This window comes from Delphinapterus leucas, chromosome 14 (assembly GCF_059928025.1).
Source record: "Delphinapterus leucas isolate spDelLeu-1000000601 "Yukka" chromosome 14, BTC_Dleu_Yukka2, whole genome shotgun sequence".
NCBI lineage: Eukaryota > Metazoa > Chordata > Mammalia > Artiodactyla > Monodontidae > Delphinapterus > Delphinapterus leucas.
The window spans coordinates 6908018-6921103 of NC_143142.1; the positions used below are offsets into that span (position 1 = coordinate 6908018).

Here is a 13086-nt window from a genome sequence, read left to right on the forward strand (position 1 = left end):
TCTGGAAGCCCAAGGCTTTTTTAGAGACAGATACCATACCTGAGGCCCTCTAGGGGGTCTGTCCCTGTTCTCCCCGGGGAGAGATGGGAGGGTGGTTTGTGTACGGTGGTCACACAGACTCCTTGCCTGACTTCCCGCGCACGAGGGCTTCTGCAGACTTTATTTCTTTCTTCCCTCTCATTATTCCAGCCCCAAAAGCTTCCCTGTGGAAGGAATTAAAATATAATTCTGTCTAACCCATCACGACTCCAGCGGGGACGGAGATGAGACGTGTGTCTGTCTTGTGAGCCCAGGCAGCCGGGGTGGGTGTAATAAGATTGTCTGAGGGTTCAGCTGCTGGGTGAGGATGCTCAGGGGACGGGCAGACGCCAAGTCACGCTGCCTTCTCTCATTAGGGGGCTGGTGGCTGCCTGTGCCCCCCTGGCTTCAGACTCAGCCGGGAAGAAAACAAGGGGACTCTCGTGCCCTAACCAGGTCTGCATTCTGGCTGCAAAGCTCACCAGGACCTCCCAAGGGGCCTTTCGTCCTTCGGACGTTGGTGCCCTGGGTGCTGGGCTGTCTTCCCCTGATGCCAGTGCATGTAGTGTGTCTGCACCTGTACCTGCCCCTGGCAGCCCAGCCTGGGAGCCTACAGGCCCTGTTCCCCAGGCACCTGTCTTCCAGACCTTGCTCAGCACAGCAGCACCTCCTAATTGCTAGCTGAGTGTTGGTTGGAACTGGACTAAGCGTTTTATGTGCACTATCTCATTTAATCCACAAGACAGCCCAGCGGGGTAGGTGCTATTCTCACCTCTGTTTTGTAGAAGATCAAATGAAAGATCAAAGAGATTAAGCAACTTGCCCATGGTCACTGCTGGGAGGTGGCAGAAGGTCTGGCTGACTCAAAGTCCATCATTTTCACAACTACGCAGACTGCCCTTCTCAGACCGGTTATACACATACGGCTCACACTCTGTTGCTGCTGCCTTGTGAAAAATCGAGTAATAGAGAAAAGTGCAAGTAAAAGTTGCCCAGAATTCCATCAATCTGAGATAACCCTCTCCAGCATCCAGTGAACATTTTTTTCAGATTCTGTACAGATATGTACAGAGTAGTAATAACTTTTTTTAAAAAAATGGGTGGTACTCTACATTCATTTTAAAAATAAAAAATCAAATTTAATTTTACTTGAATTTAACCAAAGATAAATCACCTACTTGCATGTATCTAAAATGAAACAGAAGGGAATTTTTAAACTTCAGAAAAACATTTCTTCATCATAAGTGATAATAGTTCCTAACAGGTTAAAGTTAAGGTGAGAAAAGAGGGAAACAAGCTTAACAGCTTTATTAGATATAATTCACATACCATACAATTTACATTTAAAGTGTACAATTCAGTGGTTTTGGGCCTATTACATTAATCTTTAAAATTGTGATATATATTTATCTGTAACACAAAATTTTCCATTTTAACCATTTTTAAGTGTACAATTGTGTGGCATTAGTACATTTACAATATTGTACAACTATCCCCACTACTATTTCCAAAATTTTTTTATCACCGAAATTGAAACTCTATAAGTATTTAACAGTGACCCCCTATTCCCCTCTCTCCCTGGTAACCTCTAATCTACTTTCTGAGAGAAAAACTTTTAAAAGGTTAGAGTCATTAATTTTTTTAAGTAATAAAATTTATCTTTTAGGGCAGTTTTAAATTTACAGCAAAATTGAGAGGAAGGTACAGAGATTCTCCATATACTCCCTGCCCCCACACAAGCACAGCCTCCCCTATTATCAACATGCCCCTCCAGATGGTACAGTACAACTGATGACCCTACATTGGTACATCATTATCACCTAAAGCCCATAGTTTATATTAGGGGTCACTCTTTGTGTTGTACATTCTATGAGTTTTGACAAATGTGTAATGATACACATCCACCGTAGTAGCGTCATACAGAATAGTTCCACTGCCCTAAAAATTCCTGTGCTTCAACTATTTATCCCTCCTTAGTTTTTTAACCTACATAATGAATCAAATTCCATGCTTCTGTTCTTCCACTCTCAATTTTTGTTAGTTATATTATTTGTGGACCTTGTCAAGGTTTTTGTATTCTATTCAATAACCATAATTGCCTTGGTTTCAAAAATATTAACTCAGTATTCACCAGGATTCCTCCACTGATGAACTTACTTTTATTTATCTTTTGGTTGGTTGGATTTTAGCATCAGGTAATTTTTAAAAGACGTTATAGATGTCTAGGCTCCTAAATGCATGTTTCAGAATGTCTATTAACTTTATGCTTAAGGGACAACTTAGCTGGGTATAAAATTCTGCTTTACAATTTCTTTCTCTTAGAACTCTATAGATATTGCTCCACTGGTTTCTGAAATTGGGTTGCTGAGGAGGATTCTGACTGTCCTCAACCCATCTCCCTGTGCCCCCTAGTTATATGATTCTTTCTTTATCCTTTAAGCTCAATAACTTTTTTTAGGATGTCTCGGTGTTCATTATACCATCAGGTTTTCCTGGACTACAGAATGGCAGTTAATCTGCAGAGTCAAGTCTTTTTTATTTCAGGGAATTTTTTCATTATATATTTGAATACTTCCCCCACCCCCATTCTATTATTCTGTTTCCTCAGAGAAGCATACTAATTATGTATATGTTGGATTTCCTCTTGCCTCCCATATCTGTCATTTTGTCTTGTTAGTCTTCATTTAATCTTGTGTGAGTTCCTCAAGCCCGCCCACCATCTCTAATTGTTCACACTGTGCTTTGCCCCTTTATTCATTGCTTATAGTATGGCTTTTTAAAAAATATCTGTGACGTATTTATTTTTCTTTCCCATTTTTCCCTGAACTCTGCTAACCAGCCTTTCAACTTTCATCTCTTGTCATCCAGTAATTTCTTTTTTAAATTTCTATGTTTCCTTCCTTCCACTCCTCTGCCCCCACCAGCTTCTAAGAGATTATATCTGTAATTTCTCTGAGTCAGTGGAGAACTGTTTTTTCTGAAGTCTTTCTGCATTTCTGTGGATGATTCCTCTCGTGATGCATGTTCTTCACTTGCCCCCCACCTTTAATGCGTAGGACTCATGTGAGTTCCTTTCTGATTATTGTTCTCTAGCTACCTTCTAAATAGCAGCGTGTGGGAAATGCAAGGAGTGATCTGGAGCAGCCTGCAGCTGCATTTTGGGCTTATTTATTGTCTGGAAGACTCTCTTCCCAGAGCTGTTTTTTGTCCTGTGCCCAGGGATTCCAGCTCTCTCAGGTTTGAGGGTTCACAGAAAAGTTCTTTAGGTCTCTGACTCTCTGTATCATGACCAGCTCCTCACTGCCCCTTCTCCCTCCCAAGCCCCACTTCATTCCTTTACCGGGAGAACTAGGTTCTGTCATAGAAATGGCTCTCACTCCCCTTCCATTCCATAATGTAAAATTGCATCTCTGCGTGTACTCAGTTGTTCACAGCAGCCCTATTCCCGTCAGCCCCAAATTGGAAATTACCCAAATGCCCATCAACGATGGAATGGTTAAATCAATTAGAGAATGTTCACCCGGTGAAATATTAGACAGCAGTGAGAGTGAACCCTCTACAACTACACGCAACAAATTGGATGAACCCCAGGGACATGATGTTGATCGAAAGCAGCCGGAATCAGAAGCGCGCTTACAGCCGGATTCCATATGAAACTGCGCGTTCGGTGGGTCAAAGACTTCCATATGAAACTGCGCGTTCGGTGGGTCAAAGACTTCCACATGAAACTGCGCATTCGGTGGGTCAAAGACAGTTGGATGTTGGCAGCTCGTAGGCTTCAACCTAGTGCAAAATACAAAACAGGCAAAAGGCAGACGGTTATCCATGGTGGGGGAGGTGTGCCTGGGGGAGGGTGCTTCTGGGTTATTAATTTTCTGTTTCTGGATCTGTTTGCTGGCTGTATGGGTGTGTTCAGTTTGTGAAAATATCTGTACTTATGATATGTGCACGTTCCTGGATGTATGTAGTACTTCAATAAAAAGTAGAAAACGGAAGACAGGGTGATGGCTCTCCTCCCCCGGGGGCATCCAAGCCCTAGACTCCATCATTCCATGTCTTTCAGGAGGTGGTATTTGTTCAGAGGTCCGAGGTGGCACGTGTTAGCTGTCAGCATGTTCCTTCCTCCCAGCTCAGACCTTGTGGTGTCTGGCTGGTATCCTTCATGGACTGTGGTTCGGGGCTGCAGCCATCTCCTCGTTTCTCGGCCGTGGTGACTTTTCTCTGTCTTTAGCCGCTGTCTGTCGTTTTGAGAACGGAAGAGCTCCCACTGCTCTGTCTTCATCAGGAAGTCAGGATAGTTGTTGGAACCAACTAGCATAGGTGTAGAAAGAAACAGATCTGGCTTTCTTAAGTAAATAAAATGCTAGTGTCTGATGAGGCAAGAGACTGTTGGCCCCTTCAGAGTGATCTCCCTGAAAGACAGCCCCCAGAGGAGCCAGTGTCCCTCTCCCGAACACTGTTCCTCTTTCTGGGAGTGACCCAAGGGGCTCACAGTGACCCAGAGCACTGACGGCTTCCTAGAGAGCAGCCCTGCTGGGTGTGGGTGACCGCAGACCTTCCCCAGGGCTGCTCGGAAGGACAGCTTGGCTTCTGTGTCGAAGTGCTTGTTGGGAAACTTATGCTTTGTGTTTACACACTGTCTGGCGAGTATGTCTTTCCTCCCCTGGGAGAGAGAATTCTTGAAGCAAGTGATGGTCTCTTGTCACCCTGCTCCCGCCCCAGCAGACCCTGAACTCCATGGGCGTGTGGGTGTGGCTGTCATGCCTGCTGCAGGGAGCAGCTTCATCTCAGCCTTGAGCACAGCCTGCCCTGTGGAGAGTGGCCGCCGGTGGCCTCCGTGCCCCCACTGCCCTGGCCCCATCCTCCGGGGAACGTGGCATGGCGACGCTGGGGGTGCGCCAGTGGGAGGTGTCTCCGATGGGGTGGCGCGTTCCCACCTTGGGGCATTTGTTCGTGCTGTTCCTTCTCCCAGAGCGTCCTCCTCCCACATGCTCTGCTGAACAGAATCTCACTGATCCTGGGAAACCCAGCTCACGTCGTTTGAAAGCTCCACGTTCTGTGAAGCCTTTTCCAAGTCCTTCTGGACTGAGAGACGTATACCCCCTGGCAGGGGAGCACTTCACCCGCACTCATCTCGGTGGCACTGGCGATGCCTCTGGACGGCGGGTGGCATTATCCCCATTTGACGTATGGAGAGACCGAGGCTCGGCGGGCACGGATCACACGGCTGGGAAACGCGTTGTCTGAGGTTGCGACCTCAGATGCCGGGGGGGAGCTCCCCTGTGACTGCTGCACATTTTGTGTCACTCTTAGAGTCCTGAGTCCTCTCCTATCATTAGTCACCACGCACTTAACTATAACTAGAAAGGACCGTTTATTTTGTTCTTTCCTTCTACATACCTACCTCTGTCACTCTTTGGCCCCTGTTGGGTGGAGGCACAGCTGTCTTCCTCTAGCCCAGCAGGAGATGGAAATGCAGCCTAAGCGGCGTGTTGTCTTCTGGGGGCCGTCATGGGGTTATTGCCCTTGGTTGGCCCTAAGCTTCGCCTGCGAGCCCAGCTCCCCCAGGACATGGGAGCCGCTGAGGGACCTCTGGGTATGTGTCCCCTCCCTGTCTCTGTGCCCTCAGGCTGCACGTGGAGATGTGGACGCCCCCTGTGGGATGACAGCTTACTGGGTAGCTTGTCTTTGGGAGAAGAAAGCGGAGACTTGGGGAGGAAAGGAACGTTATCCTGTGTGCGTTCCAGACACGTGTTCACAGGGCCCCCGAAATTGAGAACCAAGCCTGTGTCTGGGTGCTGGTTCATGGTCTGAGAGTCCATCCGGGTGTTAGGATGGGGGGACGTGGAGGCTGTTGGGGGGAAATGGAGGCTTCTAAGGAAAAAGCATAGTCCGGCCCCACGTCCTGCCCTGGTGCCTGGTGGGCTGGAAGAGGCAAACCAGTGGACATTTGGTCTGACGTGTGTGGGCGAGCGCGGGCAGGTCATTTACTGTGGAGCCGTGAAGAGCCCAGAAGGGCAGGTTGCTTAGAGTTTCTCGATAACATATAGAGATTGCATCTGACCTCTTTGTTAGCAGTTTAGATGACGACGTGGACTTGCCCAGGCTCACTCTGGGTCATTGCATTATCCCTTGCCACAGAAGGAGCCCACAAAGCCATGTGGAAAAGCTTTGGAAAAATGGCCCTTATCAAACCTAGGTTTTCCCTTTCCTGTCTCCAGTCCGCATTTCATCCAGCCTCTCGCAAGCATATGGTTCTCTCTCCTTTGTTTGTGTCAGGAGGTTCCCAAATCGGGTGCCTGTCCTACCCTCTTGGGGGTGTCAGCCTGGGTGCCTTGCTGCCCCAGCTGAGCCCAGGGTCTTGTTTCCTTGTTTTGGCTGTGCCTTGAGGCTTGCGGGATCTTGCTAGGTACCCACCAGGGATCGAACCCGTGCCCTCGGCAGCGAAAACGCAGAGTCCTAACCACTGGACTGCCAGGGAATTCCCTCAGCGTCTTGTGTCACACCCTCTTGTGGAAGGAGGTGGTGCCTTGGGGGCTCTGGACCATCACTCGTCTCTCCTGCGGCCTCAGCTTCCAGCCAGACTTGAGCTTGGACCTGTGGGTCTCAGAGCCGAGTCCAGGCAGCCTGCAGCCTCTGCTTTCTCGTCCTCCTGGACAATTTCAGCTCGGGCCCCGAACCCACGTGCCCTCTTAGCTGTTGGCTGGACCCACACCTTCAAGGAAGGTTAGAGGTGATGTTTGCACATGAGCACGGCCTCTGGAGGGTTGAGTCCTCCCCTTTGTGGTAAGCTCAGCGGTCCAGGGTTGATCAGGGAAGAGACAGGACCAGGAGGGGCAGTAACAAGCTTTTCTGGATGGCGCTGGGACAGGTTTGCTAGGGTGGAAAATTTCTCCCAGCAAGAGGCCTTCCAGATACAGTGATGTGGGACCACCACCCAGAAAGAGGCGGAGTTAGACAGGGGGCTCGTGTGTCGAGGTGGCATCGCTCAGAATCACGATGGAGAGCCTCTGGGTCACAAAACTCCCCCTTTGGGGTCTTTTATGAACTCGGGTTTGTCTCATCTGTGCCTAGCAGATGTTGGATGCGGTTTCTGGGGTATGTAAAGCAGATGAACTCTAATTGGCTAAAAAGATGTTTATCTGGACTGTATTTCAAGCAGTTGGATAAGTGAGAAGTTGAGTTTGGTGCTGGGTGTTTTGGGGGCTAATAGTCCTACCTGCTGTAAAGAAGGAAACAACATGGGGGTCACTTTAGGCTAATAATGTGGGGGCCGTCCCCAGCCTCCATCTCCCTCCTTAGGTGGTTTATTAAAGAATTTCTTTCCACCTTACGTACCGAAGGTCCCAAGAGTTCTGGTACACATGCTTTTCCCAATCGCGTTAGTTATCCAGTAATGCGTTAGTGCCCAGGTGATGCTCAGGCCTCGTACACATGGTGCCCTGGGGAAGCTGCCTGCCCGGTCGGCCCTTGCTTTTATCACTTAGCCAGCATCCTGCCTCCAGTCCCTGTGAATCCTCACTGACTGCTGTCCCCGGCGTGGTCCTTCTAAACTACTCTCCTGATTCTGCCATTGCCTGTCTTGGAAACCTTCACTCAGCTTCCAGTTAACAGCATCCATTCTCTCTGGGGGTGACCAAATATATCCACAGCAAAGCCCCCACCACCTAGGGGACAGATCATGATGGGTGATTTCTTTTTCCAGATCACTGCAGGTATGCCTCCTTCAAGCATTAAGTTTTGTTTTGTTTTTTTAAATATGATTGCTTTAGGTGCAAGCCTTCATCAAATATATTGTCATCTTAAATACAAGTTACTGTGAATACATTGTTTGCTTATATATATATATATATTTTTTTTTTTTTTTTTTTTTTTTTTTTTTTTTCCTACTGTACACGGGCCTCTCACCGTTGTGGCCTCTCCCGTTGCGGAGCACAGGCCCCGGACGCGCAGGCTCAGCGGCCATGGCTCACGGGCCCAGCCGCTCCACGGCATGTGGGATCTTCCCGGACCGGGGCACGAACCCGCGTCCCCTGCATCGGCAGGCGGACTCTCAACCACTGCGCCACCAGGGAAGCCCTGTTTGCTTTTATTTTTTAAATAGCTTTATTGAGATGTAATTCCCGTGCCGTGCAATCCACCCATTTATCTGATGTTCCTCTTCTACCTCCAAGACCTAGCCCAATGTTGGCAATAGAGTAGGTATCAATAAGCAGTTGGTGGTGGATTGAACTGAAACTACACCTAAGGTCACCTCTTTTGATAACTCGGGATCTCCTGCCAGGAAGCAGTGTTGCCATCTGCACCCGGTGACAGGAGCAGAACCGATTGCCCTGACGCCGAATGGTCCCAGACCGCTGATTTTTAAAATTCTCACGTCTGTTTTTCGTAGTTTTGTCTGTCCTGCCTTCTTGCCGGCCGTCATCACTTGCTGCTGTCAGCGTGCTGGCCTCCAGCTACTCCAGAACACGGGGGAGCGAGGCTGCAGGCTGTTAGAACTTTGCGTAAAACAAGCACGCGACGCTCTCGACTCTTAGGGGATGCGATGCCCTCCCATCGCCTGGCCCTCGCTGGCAGGATAACAATCCTTTATTTCCTCGTGGCTGATCAGAGTTTATACCTGTCCTCTACACAGTTGCTTAGCAAACAGGGAAAATGGAGGCTGGGGAGGTGAGGGAACTTGCTCAAGGTCACGCGGTGGGCTCAGGGTCACACAGTGGGCTCATGGCTGACTTGAGACCAGAACTCTAGCCTGGGGTCTAGACCAGGCCCTTCCTGTGGTACTTTACCCATCAGCTTTTGCAGAAAGTGACTCTCCTGTCCTCTCTTTCTCTCTCAGGGGTCCTTGGTGAATTTTGTCATGGTTATTTAAGGAACCTCGCCTAGAAGTCCCAACGCACAGTTCCCCATTGACGGGAAGGCTTGGACTCCAAGATGATTATAAAGGAATATCGGATTCCTCTGCCAATGACCGTGGAGGAGTACCGCATTGCCCAGCTGTACATGATACAGGTGGGTGGTGAGGCCATGCACACGGCAGCTCTCAGCACCGGCGTGGAGGGTTGGGTGGCACTGTGGCCTTCACAGCAGTATGTGTCCAGTAGGCTTCTGGTCAGTGTCTGAATTGCACTGGAGCTCTGGCTTCCAAGCACGAAGCCAGGCACACGCAACACGCCGTGGATGTTTGTGGCATTGGATTGTCTCGCCAGCACTGTATTCACAGCACTGACAAGACTAACGCTCTTTGTATATAACACCCATCCTCTTACTGATCCAGATATTATCCTTGTGTTTAGTCATCTTGGGCTGTATAACGAAATGCTACAGACTGGGTGGCTTAAACAACAGACGTTTATTTCTCACAGTTCTAGAGGCTGGAAAGTCCAAGATCAAGGTGCTGACAGATTTGGTGTCCGGTAAGGGCCCTCTTCCTGGCTTACAGACGGCCACCTGCTTGCTGTGTCTTCACATGGCATAAGGAGCCAGGGAGCTCTCTGGGGCCTCCTTTATAAGGGCACTAATTCTATTATGAGGGCTCCACCTTCATGACCTAATCACCTCCCAAAGGCCTGACCTCCTAGCATCATCCCATTGGAGGTTGGGGCTTCGACATATGAATTTGGGGGACGAGGGACACAAACGTTCAGTCCATGACAATCCATTTGACAGACAGGAAGGTGCAAGGCCCAGAGAAGTTAAGTGACTTGTCCAAGAGCACACAGCCTGACTCCCGGCTCCAGGTATGCACTTTCCTCATGCCTTAGGCTAAGTGGCTGATTTACAGAGTCACAAGTGACTTTGAGGATGACCGGGGCCTGTGACAAACCAGAGATGATCACCCCACCCCAGATGTTGCTGGCCTCCCTACTCAGTGCCTGACTAACCTGGAACCCAGGATAGGGAGAGCCAGGATCGGGTCCTCATGGCCCAGACGTGACCACAGCTCCTGCTCGTTGGGGTGCTGGCTGCGGTCCTGCCCCATGGGGGTCCCCGTCCCAGCTTCTCTGCTAGCCTCTTGCTCATCCTCGGTGCCCCAGCCCTTTGCCTGGCCTGGCAGCTTTCCTCCCAGTTGGGGGTCTGATTATGAACCTGCTCCCGGCCTGGTTCTGGCTTTCCTGGGTACACGGATGCCTCGGTGCAGCCCCTGGCCGCTCAAGCGTTACATGGGGCCGTCAGGGCAGGGAGAGCCCGGCAGGGCCTGCACCCTCATCCCGAGTCTGACCCGGCCCTCAGCGTGGGAAGCTTGGCTGGGAAGAGAACAGAAGGCCAGCTCAGCCTCTCTGGGGGGCTGTTTGCTCCACGCTGCTTCAGGAGCACCACTCAATTCCCTCTTGAACCACTTACCCAGTAATTATTCCTCGAGAGTGGGGAGAGGTGAGACTGGCATCAGCCCCCCAGCGCTGGGCACTCTGGGAATCTCTCAGCCTGTTCAAGGACCAGCTGATCTGCCAAAGGCACTGTTTGTCCTGTGGCTTCCTCATTCTTCCCCGAGCCAGGGGAGCCCTGGACCCTAACCCTGGACCACAGCAGATGGCCCTCAGCTCTGCTTGGGGGCTGGGAGCGTCAAGATCCCAGGAGGCTGACTTTCAGCTTCCAGTTTATCCCAGGCTTTTTCAAGTATGTAAACACCTCTGATTCAGGGCTCCTCAGACACCTGCCATCTGCACCCCCTGTATTAAGGTGCTTTTTTCAACATCTATGCCTCCAATTAATGTGAAACCTTCCCAGCCTCCTAGGTGATGCCTCCTACAGCCCCACTGACATGGCGTGCCTCTCGAGGCCAGCTTCCTCTGCTCGCGCTCTGGCATTTGTCTCACCCGCCTCTGGCTCCACGGTTCCGGGGGGGGCTCCATCCACCGTCGGGGTGATGGACAAGCCCATTATCTCCACTGTGTGACAGTTTTGTGGGTGTGAAAGTACATCACAGCTCACCGGCTGTACCTTTACAAATAGATGGTTTATTGTATGTCAATCCTACCTCAGTAATGCTCTTTGAAAACTAAGTTAAATTCCCCAGACTTTTCTGTGCCCGGCCTGGGCAAGGGCTGGGCTACAGAGATGAATACAAAGTGCTTTGTGCGCTCCAGGATTGCCTGCGGGGAGACGGTTGTGTATGCAGCCCACTGAGTAGAGGCCAGAGCAGTGGGGCTAGGAGGCTGGGAGCCCAGTGTTCACTTTGGCTTGGGGGGCCAGTGCTCCAGGAGGGCCCTCATTCCAAGCTGGGCCTTACGAGATGGATGGTCCGTCAAGGAAGGCAGCTCCGTTTTTCTGTTTTTCTGGAAAGAAGAGCAAGACCTTAGTTCATTACCCACTGATCCCGCTTACCAACTGGGGTGGCAGCTAGGAAGAGGCCGGCCTTCCGAACAAGCCACCTCCTCCCTGAGGTTGTGAACAAGATGGGCTCACGTATCAAACTGCCTCATACCTGCCTGACCAGCACTCAATGTACATGTTGTTCAAGGTTAAAAAAAAGAAAGGAAGGAAAGAAAGAAAAAAAGAAAAATTGGTCTGGCTGGGAGAGAGCCTTCCATCCTAGGAGGTGCCCAGCAAACGGGGGGGAGCGATCAGAAGTGCCTTAGCCAGGACCCTGGACAGCTCTGAGAGCTGCCTGATTGGCCGGGGTTTCTTGGCCTTTGAATCCTTCATCCCCTTCATCCCTTCAATCCTCCCCCCTTCATCCAGTGCTTTTTCTGCACCAGGCCCCTGGCGGCTCAGGCTCCTCCCTTGCAGACCCCAGGCCCCAGGGATGGGGGAGGGGAGGGGAGGGGAGGAGGGGGGAGAGGCCTTCACCCAGCCTGTGCGGGCAAGGTAGGGTAGGTCAAGCCCACAGTCTCTGGGGAGTGGTTGGCAGGGATGGGCAGTGGCTTCTGATGTGAGCAGGACACTCCCCTTCTCCTCTTCTCCCCTCCCCCATCCCTGGGGCCTGGGGTCTGTGCAGCCCCAGTGAGGCCAGGTGGGAGGCACCCTCCCCCGCCCCTGCTCCCTCTCTGGCCTTCCCCGTGCCTTCTCTGCCCTCGGATCCCTGACAGGCCGCACCTCAGCCCTCAGAGACTCCGTGTACCCTGACCCCTCTGACCTGCACGTCCTCTTCTCACTGAGCCACCCAGCACCCCAGATGTTTCATTCCCTGGGGCTGCCGTAACAAAGCACCACAAACTGGATGGCTTAAAGCAACAGAAATTTATTCTCTCAAAGTTCTGGAGGACAGAAGTCCAAAATCAAGGTGTTAGCGGGCCGTACTCCCTCTGAAGGCTCTGGGGCGCTGGGGGGAATCCTCCCTTGACTCTCCCAGCTTCCGGTGGTGGCCGGCAATCCTTGGCGTTCCTTGGTTTAAAACTGTTTCACTCCAGTCTCTGCCTGTGTTGTCACATGGCTGCCTGCCCTCTGTGTGTGTCTGTGTCTCTGTTTTCTCTTCTTATAATGATCTCTTCTCATTGGATTTAGGGCCCAGCCTAAGTTGTCTAATCCATCTAAGTTAAGATGACCTCATCTTAACTAATTATCAATACATCTGCAAAGACCCTATTTCCAGATAAGGTCACAGTTTGAGATTCTCGGTAGATACGGATTTGGGGGGGGGAGGCCTTTAACCCACTGCACTGGGGCTTGGGCAGACAGGTAGCCCCATCCCCACTTATAGTTTTAGAAACTGAGACCAGACACAAGAAGCAACTTGTCCAGGATGAGAGAAAGTTGGCCACAGGGTTAGGACTACAGTCTCTGTACTTGCCCAATAACTGCTTATCAGCACCTACCTTGTCCCGAGGTGTTTTCCTTGAGGCGCTCACTGCTTTGGGCGAGTGGGCCCTGGAATCCAACAGGTCTGAGTTCGTCCTGGCTCTGCTGTTTGGTAACTGTGTAACCTTGGACGGGTCACTCGGCCTCTCTGAGCCTCCACCTTCCCATCTGTACCTTGGGGGTGATAGTAGTCCTGCAGTCTTCTCAAGGGCTCATTGCAGTAACTATATGAGAAAGCGCATGCCAAGCGCTTAGCACAACTGCTGATAAACGAAGCTACTGTAAGAGGCGGGATCTTGGAAAGCATCTGAGAAATGGTCGCTGTTTTCA

The 13086-nt window shown here is 50.7% G+C and overlaps 1 protein-coding gene across 2 annotated transcripts in view; it reads left to right on the plus strand.

Annotated features, from left to right (window-relative positions):
* Window positions 1–13086, plus strand: part of PITPNM2 (phosphatidylinositol transfer protein membrane associated 2) — a 142623-nt gene that overhangs the window by 100616 nt on the left and 28921 nt on the right. For both annotated transcript variants that reach the window (XR_016387466.1, XM_022597952.3), the window contains exon 2: window positions 8858–9030. Coding sequence is in view for 1 of the 2 variants with exons in the window: in XM_022597952.3 (XP_022453660.1) it covers window positions 8953–9030 (78 nt within the window). In the remaining variant the exon portion in view is untranslated. The remainder of the gene's footprint in view (window positions 1–8857; window positions 9031–13086) is intronic.